The sequence below is a fragment of the Oncorhynchus kisutch genome, linkage group LG10 (genome assembly GCF_002021735.2).
Source record: "Oncorhynchus kisutch isolate 150728-3 linkage group LG10, Okis_V2, whole genome shotgun sequence".
Taxonomy (NCBI): domain Eukaryota; kingdom Metazoa; phylum Chordata; class Actinopteri; order Salmoniformes; family Salmonidae; genus Oncorhynchus; species Oncorhynchus kisutch.
In genome coordinates, this window is record NC_034183.2 from 11,957,886 (window position 1) to 11,976,577 (window position 18,692).

The 18,692-nt window shown below is 43.0% G+C and overlaps 2 protein-coding genes across 15 annotated transcripts in view; both read left to right on the plus strand.

The window, feature by feature from the left end:
- The window catches only part of LOC109898479 (receptor-type tyrosine-protein phosphatase eta), a 126,688-nt gene extending 109,785 nt beyond the window's left edge, over nt 1-16,903 (plus strand). For 13 of the 14 annotated variants that reach the window (XM_031833107.1, XM_031833108.1, XM_031833115.1 and 10 more), the window contains 20 exons: nt 1,365-1,622; nt 1,910-2,164; nt 2,353-2,646; nt 2,742-3,011; nt 3,152-3,406; nt 3,638-3,910; nt 6,735-6,998; nt 7,760-7,896; nt 8,038-8,191; nt 8,602-8,689; nt 8,770-8,814; nt 8,969-8,977; nt 9,087-9,174; nt 9,331-9,421; nt 10,494-10,567; nt 10,868-11,002; nt 14,104-14,220; nt 14,363-14,523; nt 14,641-14,776; nt 14,950-16,896. In XM_031833107.1, the coding sequence (XP_031688967.1) occupies nt 1,365-1,622; nt 1,910-2,164; nt 2,353-2,646; nt 2,742-3,011; nt 3,152-3,406; nt 3,638-3,910; nt 6,735-6,998; nt 7,760-7,896; nt 8,038-8,191; nt 8,602-8,689; nt 8,770-8,814; nt 8,969-8,977; nt 9,087-9,174; nt 9,331-9,421; nt 10,494-10,567; nt 10,868-11,002; nt 14,104-14,220; nt 14,363-14,523; nt 14,641-14,776; nt 14,950-15,108 (3,263 nt within the window). In that variant the 3' untranslated portion in view covers nt 15,109-16,896. Of the gene's footprint in view, nt 1-1,364; nt 1,623-1,909; nt 2,165-2,352; nt 2,647-2,741; nt 3,012-3,151; nt 3,407-3,637; nt 3,911-6,734; nt 6,999-7,759; nt 7,897-8,037; nt 8,192-8,601; nt 8,690-8,769; nt 8,815-8,968; nt 8,978-9,086; nt 9,175-9,330; nt 9,422-10,493; nt 10,568-10,867; nt 11,003-14,103; nt 14,221-14,362; nt 14,524-14,640; nt 14,777-14,949 lie in introns of all 14 variants that reach the window. The other variant, XM_031833106.1, reaches the window with a different exon arrangement.
- Nucleotides 16,904-17,625: 722 nt separating this feature from the next.
- LOC109897760 (gamma-crystallin M2-like) lies at nt 17,626-18,687 on the plus strand. Its single transcript, XM_020492310.2, has 3 exons — nt 17,626-17,746; nt 17,936-18,175; nt 18,350-18,687. The coding sequence occupies exons 1-3, from the start codon at nt 17,714-17,716 to the stop codon at nt 18,623-18,625; spliced, it is 549 nt and encodes a 182-aa protein (XP_020347899.2). The 5' UTR covers nt 17,626-17,713; the 3' UTR covers nt 18,626-18,687.
- Nucleotides 18,688-18,692: the final 5 nt, after the last annotated feature.

The window sequence follows — 18,692 nt, forward strand, 5'->3', positions numbered from 1 at the left end:
TCAACCCTTCATCCCTTCAATCCTTCAACCCTTCCTCCCGTCAACCCTTCATCCCTTCAACCCTTCATCCCTTCAAACCTTCATCCCTTCATCTATTCCTCCCTTCATCCCTTCAATCCTTCAACCCTTCTTCCCTTTAACCCTTCCCCCCATCAACCCTTCAATCTTTCAACCCTTCAACCCTTCCTCCCTTCAACCCTTCATCTATTCCTCCCTTCAACCATTCATCGCTTCAACCCTTCATCCCTTCAATCTTTCAACCCTTCAACCTTTCAACCCTTCCTCCCTTCAATCCTTCATCTATTCCTCCCGTCAACCCTTCCTCTCTTCAACCCTTCCTCCCTTATACTCTTCTACCCTTCCTCCCATCAACCCTTCCTCCCTTCAACCCTTAATCCCTTCATCCCTCCATCCTTCCTCCCTTCCTCTCTTCAACCCTTCCTCCCATCAACCCTTCCTCCCTTCAACCCTTCATCTATTCCTCCCTTCAACCCTTCATCGCTTCAACCCTTCATCCCTTCAATCTTTCAACCCTTCAACCTTTCAACCCTTCCTCCCTTCAACCCTTCATCTATTCCTCCCTTCAACCCTTCATCCCTTCAATCTTTCAACCTTTCAACCCTTCAACACTTCATCTATTCCCTCCCTTCAACCCTTCCTCCCTTCAACCCTTCATCTATTCCTCCCTTCAACCCTTCATCCCTTCAACCCTTCATCCCTTCAATCTTTCAACCTTTCAACCCTTCGTCTATTCCTCCCTTCAACCCTTCAACCCTTCATCCCTTCAACCCTTCCTCCCGTCAACCCGTCAACCCTTCCTCTCTTCAACCCTTCCTCCCATCAACCCTTCCTCCCTTCAACCCTTAAACCCTTCATCCCTCCATCCTTCCTCCCTTCCTCTCTTCAACCCTTCCTCCCATCAACCCTTCCTCCCTTCAACCCTTCATCTATTCCCTCCCTTCAACCCTTCCTCCCATCAACCCTTCCTCCCTTCATCCCTTTTCTTTCTCCCCTTCTCACTTTTACCTTCTTTACATAATAGCAAAGTGGATTTCATCCGAGACGGGTGACAGTGCGTATTTCACATCTTAAGTGTAGGAGCCTAGTGGTTAGAGTGTTGGGCTAGTAACCGAAAGGTTGCAAGTTCAAATCCCCGAGCTGACAAGGCAGTTAAGCCACTGTTCCTAGGCCGTCATTGAAAATAAGAATTTGTTCTTAACTGACTTGCCTAGTTAAATAAAGATGAAATAAAAGCCAAGTTAAAGACACAATTAACACATTTAACATAACACTTTTAAGATCTCTGTATCTCTAGTCTAAAATGTGAAATGTTAACATCTTTATCCCTTCTATCCATCCTTCAGAACCTGCGGTGGTGAAAAACCTCATTGCCATAGGAACAACAACCAACATGAGTGTGACCTGGTATAGACCTATGGGACAGGTGGACAACTACACCGTTACTATCTACAAAAACAATGTGATGGAAGACAACCGTACCATCACCAACAACTATCTATCAGTTGTGTTCCAGAACCTGAAGCCAGGGAAAGTCTATGTTGTCAAAGTGGCCACCAATAGTGGACCACTCACTGAGGCACTAAATGTTACAAATGCAACGTGTAAGTCAGTACATGTCTATAAAAGTCCAACATTCCAACAGTACTCCATTTGTTTAGCATGGACCAATTTGTTTAAATTCATATTTGGTGGTGGAGATTCCACGTCTGGGTTTTCAAGTCTTCATTAACCCACATGAGTTCATTCTATATTTTTCTGAATAGCATATACAGCACAATGCCAGAGATAGATCATAATCTAGATGGAATGTTGTCTGATGTAATCCCATGCCTGAGACACTCCATCGGCAATCTCTTCCATAAGTGACTTCTCCCTGGCTTGTTCCCAGATCCCAACCCTCCTGGAGGCATCATGGTGGTGGACCAGACTACTGGTTCCATCAACATCAGCTGGGCCCGACCCCTGGACATGGACCTAGGTCAGTACAGCTTCTCTGTGTTCCATCTGGACCGGCAGAACCTGACGGAACACAACTGGACCCTCCTGAAGAACCTCCAGTCTGGAACACTCTACAACATCTCTGTGGTAACTGTAGGGCCGTTTGACTACCAGAGCACAGTGGTGACGACGGCCAACTCTACCAGTGAGTGACTACTGAACACAAACATTTACACTGTATCTACACAGCACATGTGCTAGCAAGGAGGTCTGGGTTTGAGCCCCGGTGTGAGCCGAATCAGGAGGAAGCGGTACTCACAAAGCATGACTCATGTGTACACACACACAGATTGAACATGTTCGTTAATTATCTTTGTTGTTCCTTTGTCCCAGGGCCCCAGTCTGTGATCAGACTGATTGAGGCAGGAATCACAACCACCAATGTGACTCTAGTCTGGTTTCAACCAGAGAGCAAACCAGGCTACACCTTCAGAGTGGAGATCACCAACCAGTCTGTCACCACCAACACCACCATGAAAACCATCACCGGGGTACAGTCTGGGAGCAACTACACCACCAACATCACCATCACTGGGCTACAGTCTGGGAGCAACTACACCTTTACAGTGACAACACTCACAGGGGACGGCACCATGGCAACCCCGGTGACGGTGTCTTATTTTACAAGTATGTTCCCATGGCAATAAAATCTCAGTTTGGTATGTTGATATGTATTCACTTCTTTGTATCCTGAAGACTAACGTAAGATCCTCTGTTTCCAGGACCATTCGCCGTTAGTGGTTTGGTAGCCTCTACAGTAAACACAACCACTGTGAATCTGACCTGGACCAAACCACCTCAGTACCAGAGTGGTTACACATACCGTATCCAGACTGAGGGGTGCATGTCCGCTCCCACAAACCGCACCACGGAGACAGGAGAGGGGGACCTCATCTCAGAACTCACACCAGGAACCAGATGCACCTTCAGTGTTTCCGTCAAGGCACTGAACAGCATAGAGGGAGAATCCGTCTCAACCTCTCAGTACACAAGTCAGATCTCCTTCCTTTTTACCTTTTTAGTTATTTGGTGTTTTTCTAAAAACTCTCAAAAGGAGTTCATATCGCTTCATATCTCCCCCTCTCTCCTTTCTAACATCCCCCCTCTCTGTTCCTCTCTCCCTCTCTACCAGAGCCCGAGTCTGTCAATATGTTCATCTACAACAATGGTAGCAACAGTACCATAGTGGTGCGCTGGGAAGCGCCCAGAGGAAACGTAGAGCATTATATCGTCTATCTGAACAAGGTCCTTTTCTCAGATTTGCTGAACTCCAGCATTCGGTCAACATCCTTCCTTAACCTGTCAGCTGGCAGAAGCTACACAGCCGTGGTGACCACTATCAGTGGGCCCTTCAACGCTTCATCAGAACCTGGAACTACAGCAACTTGTGAGTTTGAGGGAGGAGATGGAGGGAGAAGGCCCAGAGTTCTACTAAGCATGCCTCTTTTATCTGTTACAGTTCATTCATTTGTTTCGACTGTTTAATCTAAGACAAATATTTTTTTTCTTTCTCACTTAACCAGAGATAACTTTCAAGATTATTTCCACACGGAAATTCAATTCACAGATGTTATTGGCAACTTATATAAACAGACATTTCTGTCCAAATCTCTCTCAGATCCCAACCAGCCTGGGCCCATCCTGATCTTGGAGAAGACCACTAGTTCTATCTCTGTGGAGTGGGGTGAAGCTCCTCTGATGACCAACACCACCTTCAGTTACCTAGTGACCTACCTTTCAACGCAACTAAATAACAAGACGGTCACTCTGACAAACACAAGGCACACACTGCCCAGTCTGTCCTCTGGAACACCCTACAATATCTCTGTGGCTACAGTGGGAGTTCTAGGGCTCCAGAGTGAGAAGGTCTGGAGCAGTTTGGTCACGACCAGTGAGTGTTAACACACACATACTACATACATGACATGCGAGCACACAAACACACAAACACACACACACACTAAACACACAGTGGCAAGAAAAAGTATGTGAACCCTTTGGAATTACCTGGATTTCTGCATAAACTGGTCATCAAATTGATCTATCTTCATCTAATTCACAACAATAGACAGACATAGTGTGCTTAGACTAATAACACACACATTTGTCTTGTCTATATTTAATACGTCATTTAAACATTCACAGTGTAGGTTGGAAAAAGTATGTGAACCCCTAGGCTAATGACTTCTCCAAAAGCTAATTGGAGTCAGGAGTCATCTAACCTGGAGTACAATCAATGAGATGAGATTGGAGATGTTGGTTAGAGCTGCCCTGCCCTATAAAAAACACTCACAAAATTTGAGTTTGGTATTCACAAGAAGCATTGCCTGATGTGAACCATGCCTCGAACAAAAGAGATCTCAGAAGACATAAGATTAAGAAGCTGGAAAGGGTTACTAAAGTATCTCTAAAAGCCTTGATGTTCATCAGACCACGGTAAGACAAATTGTCTATCAATGAAGAAAGTTCAACACTGTTGCTACTCTCCCTAGGAGTGGCTGTCCTGCGAAGATGACTGCAAGAGCACAGAGCAGAATGCTCAATGAGGTTAAGAAGAATCCTAGAGTTTCAGCTAAAGACTTACAGACATCTCTGGAACATGATAACATCTCTGTTGATGAGTCTACGATACGTAACAAACACTAAACAAGAATGGTGTTCATGGGAAGACACTACGGAAGAAGCCACTGCAAAAGTGCACCTGGATGTTCCACAGCGCTACTGGCTAAATATTTTGTGGATTACAGATGAAACTACAGTTGAGTTGCTTGGAAGGAACTATGTGTGGTGAAAAAAATGCACAGGACACCAACATCAAAACCTCATCCCAACTGTAAAGTATGGTGGAGGGAGCATCATGGTTTGGGGCTGCGTTACTGCCTCAGGGCCTGGACAGCTTGCTATCATCGACGGAAAAATGAATTCCCAAACCATGATGTGGACAGGGGTGATGCAACAGGACAGCAACCCAAACAACAGAAGTAAATCAACAACAGAATGGCTTCAACAGAAGAAAATACACCTTCTGGAGTGGCCCAGTCAGAGTCCTGACCTCAACCCGATTGAGATGCTGTGGCATGACCTCAAGAGAGCAGTTCACACCAGACATCCCAAGAATATTGCTGAACGGAAACAGTTTTGTTAAGAGGAATGGTCAAAACGTCCTCCTGACAGTTGTGAGCCCTGAGCCCTAGGACCATGCCCCAGGACTACCTGACATGATGACTCCTTGCTGTCCCCATTCCACCTGGCCGTGCTGCTGCTCCAGTTTCAACTGACCTGAGCCCTAGGACCATGCCCCAGGACTACCTGACATGATGACTCCTTGCTGTCCCCAGTCCACCTGGCCGTGCTGCTGCTCCAGTTTCAACTGACCTGAGCCCTAGGACCATGCCCCAGGACTACCTGACATGATGACTCCTTGCTGTCCCCAGTCCACCTGGCCGTGCTGCTGCTCCAGTTTCAACTGACCTGAGCCCTAGGACCATGCCCCAGGACTACCTGACATGATCACTCCTTGCTGTCCCCAGTCCACCTGGCCGTGCTGCTGCTCCAGTTTCAACTGACCTGAGCCCTAGGACCATGCCCCAGGACTACCTGACATGATGACTCCTTGCTGTCCCCAGTCCACCTGGCCGTGCTGCTGCTCCAGTTTCAACTGACCTGAGCCCTAGGACCATGCCCCAGGACTACCTGACATGATGACTCCTTGCTGTCCCCAGTCCACCTGGCCGTGCTGCTGCTCCAGTTTCAACTGACCTGAGCCCTAGGACCATGCCCCAGGACTACCTGACATGATCACTCCTTGCTGTCCCCAGTCCACCTGGCCGTGCTGCTGCTCCAGTTTCAACTGTTCTGCCTTATTATTATTCGACCATGCTGGTCATTTATGAACATTTGAACATCTTGGCCATGTTCTGTTATAATCCCCACCCGGCACAGCCAGAAGAGGACTGGCCACCCCACATAGCCTGGTTCCTCTCTAGGTTTCTTCCTAGGTTTTGGCCTTTCTAGGGAGTTTTTCCTAGCCACCGTGCTTCTACACCTGCATTGCTTGCTGTTTGGGGTTTTAGGCTGGGTTTCTGTACAACACTTTGAGATATCATCTGATGTACGAAGGGCTATATAAATACATTTGATTTGATTTGATTTTGTACAGGTCTGATCCGCAACTACAGAAAATGTTTGGTTGAGGTTATTGCTGCCAAAGGAGGGTCAACCAGTTATTAAATCCAAAGGTTCACATACTTTTCCCACCCTGCACTGTGAATGTTTACACGGTGTGTTCAATAAAGACATGAAAACGTATAATTGTTTGTTTAGTTTAAGCAGACAGTGTTTGTTTATTGCTGTGACCTCGATGAAGATCAGATCAAATTTTATGACCAATTTATGCAGAAATCCAGGTATTTCCAAGCGTTAACAAACTTTTTCTTGCCACTGTACATGACATTTTAGCAAACACACACTACATACATGACATGCGAGCGCACACACACACACACACACACACTACATACATGACATGTGAGCACACACACACACACACACTACATACATGACATACAAGCACACACACGCACACAGACTAATTTCTGAACACATACACTCAAGCACACCCACTTATACAATCCCAGCCCTGAGACGTTTGTATTCTGTATTCATAGCTATTGTTACACTAACCTCTCTATACTCCATTACATCTCATTTCCCAGGACCAGAGAGTGTGCAGTCCCTCAGTGTAGTGACAGCAGAGGAGAACATAACATTGACCTGGAACAAGCCTGTGGATCACAAACCAAGCTACCACTACTATGTGATCTGGATCAACTCTGGGTTAATCATCAGTAACACAACCACACTTATGGAAGACCTAATCATCAATCAATTGGTTCCTGGTAGTCTGTATAATTTCACTGTGACAACAGAGACAGCTGATGGAACAAAGGGAGCTCCAGTCTCAAACTCCATCTGCACCAGTAAGATCATAACATGCTTTACATGTTTTCACACGTAGGCTACCATACTGTACCACCAGTGTGTGATGCATTGATAATGCATATAGGGATTTAAAGGACATACTATCATTACTATCACCTACAGACACCGATCCAGATTTACTATTACCTACTGACACCGATCCAGATTTAATATCACCTACTGACACCGATCCAGATTTACTATCACCTACTGACACCGATTCAGATTTAATATCACCAACAGACACTGATCCAGATTTACTATCACCTACAGACACTGATCCAGATTTACTATCACCTACTGACACCGATCCAGATTTAATATCACCAACAGACACTGATCCAGATTTACTATCACCTACAGACACCGATCCAGATTTACTATCACCTACTGACACCGATCCAGATTTAATATCACCAACAGACACTGATCCAGATTTACTATCACCTACTGACACTGATCCAGATTTAATATCACCAACAGACACTGATCCAGATGTACTATCACCTACTGACACCGATCCAGATTTAATATCACCAACAGACACTGATCCAGATTTACTATCACCAACAGACACTAATCCAGATTTACTTTCACCAAAAGACACTGATCCAGATATGGATCTTATTTTAGATGTATTTTATTTTTGAACTGTGTTTTGATCTCTTGTAATTGTAATGAAATTCAGAAATGGTCTACACATTTCCTAGTAAAAAAAATCTAAACTGAAAACCTCTGTGTCTCCTTCACTGTGCCATAGATGCCAGCCCTGTGTTCAACCTGAAGTGTGACTCTCCTAATGACCCCAAGGTGATCCTGTCCTGGACCAAACCCAAAGGTCTGAACCAGGGCTTCCAGATCACTGCTTATGAAACCAACCAACCCCCCCAGGACCAGGTGAGTACAGTAGATACTGGTCACAAAATAAAAACAAATATTGATTGAATACATTTATGATTGGCAGATTTATTGATTGATTAATTAAATTAATAAATTATTGATTTCATTAATAATTTTATGATTTATTGATTGGTTTAGGCACACTATAACACTAGTGGTGACTGTACGCCAGCCTGTGGCCACACAGTCTCTGACCTTAAGCACAATACAGACTACACCCTGACTGTAACCACACTGGGCTGTGGGAGTTCCAGCACCATCCAAAAACTCACCTGCAAGACTGGCGTTAATGGTATGTGAGAAAAATAATTGCAATGTCGTCTCAAATTTGATGGAATAGGATAGAATATAACAACATAATTACCCTCACAATTTGAAAATGTATGTTTTCACACAATGACGTTGACAGATATTAAAACTGTTCTGTCACGATAACTCTGTTCAACCAAAGTCCTGTGGAACTCCCTCAGGACCTAGGTTGCTACAGCTCTTTTACTGTACAAACCACCTGTATGTAATACGTTTATAAAAGGATTCATAGTAATGTATTCATACAGGCACTTATAAGGCACTTTGACCTGTTATGAATGCTTATAGCAAATCTTATAATACGCTATAGGGTCATAAAAGGCATTATGAAGGTTTTTGGAGAGTATCACAAGGCGTCCTCTTACCTTTTTTTCTCTTCCTTCTTCTCTGTAGCTGTCATCGGTGTGGCTGTCGGGGTAACGATTGGAGTTTTTGCCATCCTCTTCATCATCACCATTGCCTTAGTCATCCACTGGAGGAGGTGAGCGATCATCATCATCACTCGATAAATTAGATGTTTTTGGAAGGTCATATGATTTTTGTGTGCTTTTGTTGTTACAGACAAACCAAGAAAGACACTTCAGACATCCAGATTCACTCCATGAGGTGATTTCTTCGGATCTTTCACTTGTTTCTGTCTCAGTTTGGAAGTTAATGAAACTGTAATTCTGTAATAAGACAATATTTGTCATAAAATTACTGAAGTTTTTCTTTAACTGCTAACATAACTCTCTTTTAATTTCTCTCTCTTTATTTCCAGAGCTAAAGTGTGAGTATTAACTCTTATGGTAACAGTAGACAATTGAATGATGCAGCACTGTCGCTTGGTGTCACACGTGTTTGTGTTAATTTCTTGTCTCCTGTGTCTCTATGAGCAGAAGCGTGGCCGTGAGGGTGGAGGACTACGAGGCTTATTACAAGAGGCAGAAAGCAGACTCCAACTGTGGTTTCGCAGAGGAGTTTGAGGTAAAACATAAAGATATTTATTCAATCATACACATGATATGGATATTCCATCAGGCAGCAGTTCCATCAGGCAGATTTTCTGTATTCGGTAAATATTCCTGTGCTTGCTTGTTCGCTACTGGTGCCTGGTGGCCTAATGTCTCCCTCTCCTTCTAGGACCTGAAGCCAGTGGGAACAGCCCAAGCTAAAACCAGTGCTATGGCCATGGAGAACAAGTCTAAGAACCGCTACAACAACGTGCTTCCCTGTGAGTCGACCATAACCCCTGACCCTTGACCCCTGTCCTCCTGCCACAGCTACCATTGCTTATCATATCAAATCCTCCATCCTCATTGTCGAACAGACTAACTAACTCCTTTGTTTATTCAATAGCTCAGAGTTTTACTATAGGCTACATGTGCACCACAAAGTCAGAAAAGGGCCCAAATTGTTAGCGTGAGGCACATGGGCTACTAACAGCTTACTACACAATATACACTTTGTAACATTATTACTTTCTTAGCTACAGTATAAATATCTCCTTGGTATATTACATAATTTATGCAGCAGCATACAATACATTTTTGGACTTACGTTTTTGTGCTGTGCTCACTTTCTTCTAAACCACTCATTGTTGAATTTGCAATTTCCAACTTGTTGTGTAATTTTTATATCCAATAGCCGATAAGCACAGATACGTTTTATCTATAATTTATCTTCATTATTTCTCTTCATATGACAAGGATTGAAAAGGATCATGACCGTTAGCTAAGATTTTGAAAGTATGTTGACATGATCAGTCCAATCAAAGCTACTGTACATATAACGTCATTTGACGTCATTTTATCTGTGGCCAATAACCTTGAGCCTTCTTGGATGGGCACTTATAATGTAACTCTACGTCAGAAGCTAAAGGGCTAGAATTTTCGAGGTCTCACCTTACACTTCGCGGTGACATAGTGTCCCCATGAGTGACAGAACACTGAGCCAATCACGGCGCAACACTCCGTATTTTCTGCTGGCTTGCCCCACCACCACAGAAAGGACTGAGCTAGGCTGGAACACCAGCATTTTGGAGCTGCAATACTCAAGAAAACAAAAAAGAGACCATGTTTGTTGTATGCAGTTTTATTAACTCAATGATATATATATTTTTTACATTGTTTGCAAACTAATATGTGACATGTATTAATGCCAAAATAACATGCAAAACAGCCAAGCCTATTAAAAATGTGGGGCTCAAACAGGTGGGGCTCTGCATGAAAGGTTGCCACTTGGGCAGAGTGACAGGAATTCTCTATTTCTATCGATCCTCATTCCTCCTCTTTCCCACATCCCAGATGAATCCTCTAGAGTGAAACTGTCCATCCATGGGAGTCCATTCGACGACTACATCAATTCTAACTACATCCCGGTAAATACTGACCTGTCATCATCATCTTTATCATAATCATCTTTCTCCGACACTCTACGCTTCAGCTTTGCTCTGGGGTTATTTCACAAATATGATCGATATAGCTAGATAACTTCAATTAAGACTCAGTTATAGGTCTTCATTGTCAGGTTATAGCTAGAGTTAGTAGTATTGAGTCAGTTACATCACATCCATCTCACATTAACCAGGAGATACAGACAAGTATGAAAAGGTTTAGGAAAGTTAGATGGTGATTGTAGTAGATGCTTACGTACTGGGTCAATATGTGTCCTTTGCCAGGGTTACAACTCCAGGAAGGAGTTTATTGCGGCCCAAGGTCCGTTGCCCGTCACCGTCAATGAGTTCTGGAGGATGATCTGGGAGAAGAACGTCCAGACTCTGGTCATGCTGACACGCTGTAATGAACAGGGACGAGTGAGTGCATACACACATATATACATGTGTGCGCACACACACACGAGACAGCACACTTAACAGATGCAAGGCCAGCTCGGTTTCGACTCTTCAGTCGGCCAGCCCAAGCAGGTTGTTGTTCAAAAGATGGTGACCAAAATGATCATATTTCCAGAAACAGAGAACCCCAAATAATCATATTTCCAGAAACAGAGAACCCCAAATAATCATATTTCCAGAAACAGAGAACCCCAAATAATCATATTTCCAGAAACAGAGAACCCCAAATAATCATATTGACATAAACAGAGAACCCCAAATAATCATATTTCCAGAAACAGAGAACCCCAAATAATCATATTGACAAAAAACAGAGAACACCAAATAATCATATTGACATAAACAGAGAACCCCAAATAATCATATTTACAGAAACAGAAAATCCCAAATTTTTCGGGACTCAGGATATGACCCAGATGCAGACACGGGAGGAGGATAGTACAGTTCTCAGATAATTTATTAAAAACACGGGGCAGGAAAAGGGCCAAGTCAAGGGCAGGCAGAGGTTCGTGATCAGGTCAGAGTCAGGCAGGTACAGGACGGCAGACAGGCTCGAGGTCAGGGCAGGAAGACTGGTCAGAACCGGGAAAAACTAGGAAACAATAAGGCGGGAAAGACCACAGATAAGACATGATGAACTGGCAACAGAGAACACAGGTATAAATACACTGGGGATACCTAGTCAGTTGTCCAACTGAATGTGTCTTCTGCATTTAACCCAACCCCTCTGAATCAGAGAGGTGCAGGGGGCTGCCTTAATCAACATTCATGTATTTTGCACCCAGGGAACAGTGCCTTGCTCTGCGGTAAAACAACTGATTTTTACCTTGTCAGCTCAGGGATTTGATCCGGCAACCTTCCGGTTACTAGCCCAATGCGCTAACCACTAGGCTACCTGCCGCCCTAGGTGGCAACTGGCGACACCTGGAGGGGGGTGGAGACAAGCACCAATCATATTGACAAAAAAAATCATATTTACAGAAACAGAAAAACAAAATGATCATATTTACAGAAATATAAAACGCCAAATGATCATACAGTTGAAGTCGGAAGTTTACATACACTTAGGTTGGAGTCATTACATTTTTTTCCCACCACTCCACAAATGTCTTGTTAACAAACTCTAGTTTGGGCAAGTCGGTTAGGACATCTACTCTGTGCATGACACAAGTAATTTTTCCAACAATTGTTTACAGACAGATTTTTTCCCCCTTAAAACTCACTGTATCACAATTCCAGTGGGTCAGAAGTTTACATACACTAAGTTGACTGTGTCTTTAAACAGCTTGGAAAATTCCAGAAAATGATGTAATAGCTTCTGATAGGCTAATTTGAGTCAATTGGAGATGTAGCTGTGGATGTATTTCAAGGCCTACCTTCAAACTCAGGGCCTCTTTGCTTGACATCATCGGAAAATCAAAAGAAATCAGCCAAGACCTCCGAAAAAAAATTGTAGACCTCCACAAGTCTGGTTCATCCTTGGGAGCAATTTCCAAATGCCTGAACGTACCACGTTCTTCTGTACAAACAATAGTACTAAAGTATAAAGTATAAACACCATGGGACCACGCAGCCATCATACCGCTCAGGAAGGAGACGCGTTCTGTCTCCTAGAGATGAATGTACTTTTGTGTGAAAAGTGCAAATCAATCCCAGAACAACAGCAAAGGACCCTGTGAAGATGCTGGAGGAAACGGGTACAAAAGTATCTATATCCACAGTAAAATGAGTCCTATATCGACATAACCTGAAAGGCCGCTCAGCAAGGAAGAAGCCACTGCTCCAAAACCGCCATAAAAGGCCAGACTACGGTTTGCAACTGCACATGGGGACAAAGATCGTACTTTTTGGAGAAATGTCCTCTGGTCTGATAAAACAAAAATAGAACTGTTTGGCCATAAATTACCATTGTTATGTTTGGAGGAAAACAGGGGAGGCTTGCAAGCCGAAGAACACCATCCCAACCGTGAAGCACGGGGGTGGCAGCATCATGTTGTGGGGGTGCTTTGCTGCAGGAGGGACTGGTGCACTTCACAAAATAGATGGCATCATGAGGTAGAAAAATTATGTGGCTATATTGAAGTAACATCTCAAGACATCAGTCAGGAAGTTAAAGCTTGGTCACAAATTGGTCTTCCAAATGGACAATGACCCCAAGCATACTTCCAAAGTTGTGGCAAAATGGCTTAAGGACAACAAAGTCAAGGTATTGGAATGGCCATCACAAAGCCCTGACCTCCATCCTATAGAAAATGTGTGGGCAGAACTGAAAAAGCATGTGTGAGCAAGGAGGCCTACAAACCTGACTCAGTACACCAGCTCTGTCAGGAGGAATGGACCAAAATTCACCCAACTTATTGTGGGAAGCTGATGGAAGACTACCCAAAATGTTTGACCCAAGTTAAACAATTTAAAGGCAATGCTACCAAATACTAATTGAGTGTATATAAACTTCTGACCCACTGGGATTGTGATGAAAGAAATAAAAGCTGAAATAAATCATTCTCTCTAATATTATTCTGACATTTCAGTGGTGATCCTAACTGACCTACGACAGGGAATTTTTACAAGGATTAAATGTCAGGAATAGTGAAAGCTTAAATGTATTTGGCTAAGGTGTATGTAAACTTCCGACTTCAACTGTATATACAGAAACAGAAAACCAAAATGATCATATTTACAGAAACAGAAAACCCAAAAGGCATACCGGCAGGTAGTCTAGTGGTTAGAGTGTTGGCCCTGTAACCGAAAGGTTGCTAGATTGAATCCCCGAGCTGACAAGGTAAACATATTTTGTGCTTCCCCTGAACAAGGCAATTAACCCACTGTTTCTAGGCCATCATTGTAAATAAGAATTTGTTCTTAACTGACTTACCTAGTTAAATAAATAAAAGTAAAAAACACGACTCTAGTTCACCTGATTCCACTTATTGACTTATGCACGAGCCCTTGAATCAGGTGTAGTATTGTGAATTGTCTGGAGTTCCCAGAGGAGAGGTTTGAGAAGGACTACACTAAGCTACCCCAATTCATAACTCACACACCCACCTCTCTCCTCTCAGGTGAAATGTGAGAAATACTGGCCATCTGAGACCAAGCACTTTGAGAATATCACTGTGACAACAACCTCTGAGATCCCCCTAGAAGACTGGACCATCAGGGATTTTGACGTAAAAAATGTAAGTTCCTGTGATAATGAGTGAAACAAATATTACTGATGTTTTCCTCTTCAGCTACTTAGTGGGTAAAACATGGCTCTGGGAAAAACGATCCCTTCCCTATAAACAAAAGACGGTCGCTGTGTTTATGTTTGGCTGACAGGTGAGGACAGCAGAGACACGCTCTGTACGTCACTTCCACTTCACAGCCTGGCCGGACCACGGCGTCCCCGAGACCACGGAGCTGCTCATCAACTTCAGACACCTGGTCCGAGAGCACATGGACCAGTACTCACGCCACTCCCCCACCGTCGTCCACTGCAGGTAAACACACAGTTTCTCACAGTTAACTTCAACAAGTGTTATTGGCTTGAACAGTACATTAACATGACTTCTTTCTCATCTCTCTCCCTCTTTCTCTTTCTGTCTCTCTCCCCTCAGTGCGGGTGTGGGTCGTACAGGTACCTTCATAGCCATCGACAGGCTGATCTTCCAGATAGAGAGGGACAGTATGGTGGACGTGTACGGCACCATCCACGACCTGCGCATGCACCGGCCCCTCATGGTTCAGACCGAGGTCACTGTTCTACTTTTCACCATGTTTGGGGGCTTACTGTACAATCCATCCCTGTGGTTAAAAGTAGAAGTTATGCTAATGGGTGCTTATGTGGTCTCTAGGTGAAATGTTTTGACATCTGAATGGTCAGCTTGCTTCATCATATTGAACTATGTTGTGTTACTGTCTTACAGGACCAGTATTTGTTCCTAAACCAGTGTGCCATAGACATAATCCGATCCAGAACTGGAACCAACGTGGACTTAATCTACCAGAACACGGCTGCACTCACCATCTATGAGAACGTAGAACCCAGGAAAGATACAGCTAAGAATGGCTACCATAACACATAGGCCTCACGTCCACTGCTCTGTCTCTCCCATCCTCCCGTCTCAGTCAGACAGGCCTGTAGAGAAGGGTTTAGAAAAGGGATTGTTCACTCTCACTGATCATGTTGCCTTACACTGTAGTCTTTTTTTTGTTGTTTAAATCAAACTGGTTTTCTACTATTTATTTGGTCACGTTTTATGATAGTTGGAAAAATAACATGGAAGATAACGGTTTGTTGAGAGGAACGGATGCACAAATTCCATCCAAAGACCAATAATGGAATGTACATCAAATTATATTTTAGAGATGTAATTCTTATATTTCCTTATTTGTATATTGCTGCTACTTCTGAATATCTGCTTAGTCTCTTTTTATGATTGTAATGCCAATGTTGTAAGAACTGATGTGTGGTTAAACTGAATGTGCCATACCTTTGTAATCGAAATCAAAGCTTTATATTTTGATATAATAATGTAATGCAGATGTAGATTATTGTTAAATGAGACCAATGTTAAGTTGAAATGTATCTCCAGCTTTAGGTATAGGATCAGCACCCAACATAACTGCCCTAAAACATGTCATACGAAACAACCTCCCCTCTCTGTGCCCTCTCAAGTCTCCAATAAGTGGTGTAATACATTTGTATTTGTATTTTTAAGGATCCACATTAGCTGCTGCCAAGGCAGAAACTACTCTTCCTGGGGCCCGGAAAAATGAAGTCAGTTATACCATTTTTAAAACATTACAATACATTCCTTTTTATGTGACAGGATAAGTACAATGCACTGTTTTAGAGGAAACGAGAACTACTCCTGACAATAGGCCAATGAATGTATTATTTAATATTAGATGTTCAAAGTCAAATGTTAACTTTTCACTCCAGATCATTTTGATATCTAAACAAGTTTAAAATGAGGATTTTCGTGGGAACTTTTGTGCTTCCTACACCCTGTCCTGCATAATGCACCGGATGCATTTAGGTTTTTACACTGTAGCTTTTTAAATTCTCTTCTTGATGTTTTATTATGGTTGGTGTAAATATTCTTATGATCATGAGAAATGATTGCGAAACTGCTGTGAGAGCCTGTGGTCCTCCTCCGCTGTTAAAACCCACTTTGTGCAATAGCAAATTTCCATTCACACGTCAGTCTGTAAACTCAGCTCCTCTCTCAGTAATTCGGAGGTTACACATTATGAATGTAGGAATGTAGGAGACCTACTGTTTGTTGTTTCCCTAATGTGTGTTCTATAGAAAGTGGTGCATGTAATGCTGTGCATACTGTCTATCTGTGATGCTTCTATCAACAGTTTTCCCATGAGGCGATTTCCCCTTTTTCTAACTATGTGGTTATATATACTGTATGCATGGGCCCAGTTCAAAACCAACCTCTACTTCCTAAAGAACAGGATTGGTTAAATCAATGATGGTATTCGTTCTGCCTAGCTATCTACACAAGTGACCATAAAGGCCTAAGGGCTATGGATATAAGGGGTGTTTCTGGACATAGGTCATAGATTTACGGCTGTGATTGATGTAAAGCCACTATGCTGATATTGTTTTACTGTCTTTGTATCACAATGCACATTGCTTAAGTTCTTCAAAGCACTTATTTATATTGGTCATATTACTCAGTGGAGCTCATAAGCAAAGCAGACTCCGCCAATAGTCTTCCTCAAGAGTTTTAGGATTTTTTTTACGATGCTGTGTGAGATACTATGTGATGCTTGCTGGTACAATGCAAATGAGGAAAAGGTTAATATTTTTGTATCCTTCCATTGGTCAATACTGTGATTAAACATGTTACACTTTTCTCTCTACAAGTGTCTAATGTGAGCTTCTCTGTTGTACTATTTGGCCACCATGTCCATAGTGTTGATTGAGACAATGGCCCAAGACTTTGTTAAATTAGGCTACACTAACTGGGATAAAATACTTCATTGAAACAAACACCAAATTGTACCACTGGTAAACAGATAGTTAGTTACCAATTGTGCTGAATTGCATTTGTGGCACAAAATCACAAATCCCATTTAAGACATGGGACCGATACTAGACATGTTCACCCATGTTCAAAGCATTAGTGACTTTGTTGAGCTTCACAAGTTTAGACACTTTTGGATGCTTTGGACATGATGTGTGAAAAATTCTATTATCGGTCCCTTTAATTGAATTGGATTTGTGGCACACATGCTAAAACATTAGCATGTGGAAACAGTACCAATGAAACTAAACCGAAGCATGGATTCCTGTCGTACCTTGTCCATATACTGCTTACAGGTTAAGGAAACCAATGCGTCATTTTTTTATTTGACTGAACTATCCCTTTAACCAGTGATGTAGTGGTGGCAGAACGCTGATCGCTGTTCAGGATTAGAGAAGTTTACCCTGCACTACATCACTGTTGTTAACCCTTTCACAAAGGCTCATTGTTACATTGTTCTGAGAGAAACAGCATTTTTAAAGTCTTTTGAGAGACCCGTGTCCCTGGACATGTGGACAGACCTCAGTGCTCTATGGCCCTCTATTCCATGTTGCTGAGTACAATGGGGTTCACAGGTATAAAAAGAAAGGTTTTAAACCAGTAGGATAACAGTTCCCAAGCAAGAGCAGCAGCACAGAGAGACAAAATGACCTCCACCGGCATGAACATGAACAGCAGAGTAAGTATTATATTTAGCGTATTTATGTTCCTAGCTTGTTACACTGAGTGCACTTTAGTACTCTAGTGTCAGAGCACAACCCTAATCCCAGAAAGCTGATTGTCAGTGGGATTGGGCAAGGCCCAACATGTAGCAATGTGTTTTTGTATGTTTAAATGGTAAATAGAAATGATTCTTTCTTATTTTCAGATCACCTTCTACGAGGACAGGAACTTCCAGGGTCGTTCCTATGAGTGCAGCAGCGACTGCCCTGACATGTCCTCCTACCTGAGCCGCTGCCAGTCCTGCAGGGTTGAGAGCGGCTGCTTCATGGTGTACGACCGCTCCAACTACATGGGAAACCAGTGGTTCATGAAGAGGGGAGAGTATTCTGACTTCCAGCGCATGATGGGAATGACCGACATCATGTCCTGCCGCATGATCCCCATGGTAAGCCTACTAACACACACAGATTTGTTAGTTACCGCGTAGTCTTCTTTGTTGTTGTACAACATACACCTATGCCCATTAGTCAGTATGACTACAATCTTCTATACATGCGTGATACATTTAGCATTACAGTTCACAATTTCTCCCTAAAACATGTTGTTCATCATGTTACAGCACAGAGGATCTTTCAGGATGAGGATCTACGAGAGGGAGAACTTTGGAAGTCAGATGCATGAGATGATGGACGACTGTGACAGCATCATGGATCGTTACCGCATGAACAACTGCATGTCCTGCAACGTTATGGACGGCCACTGGCTCATGTATGAGCAGCCCCAGTACAGAGGCAGGATGATGTACATGAGGCCTGGAGAGTACAGAAACTTCAGTCAGATGGGCTCTATGGGTAGGCTCATGAGCATGAGGCGTATCAACGAGTCCTGTTACTAGATATTGCTTTTTACTGATGTAAATAAGAGAAGCCATTGAATAAAATGTCTGTTTGAAAAAAGCCTAA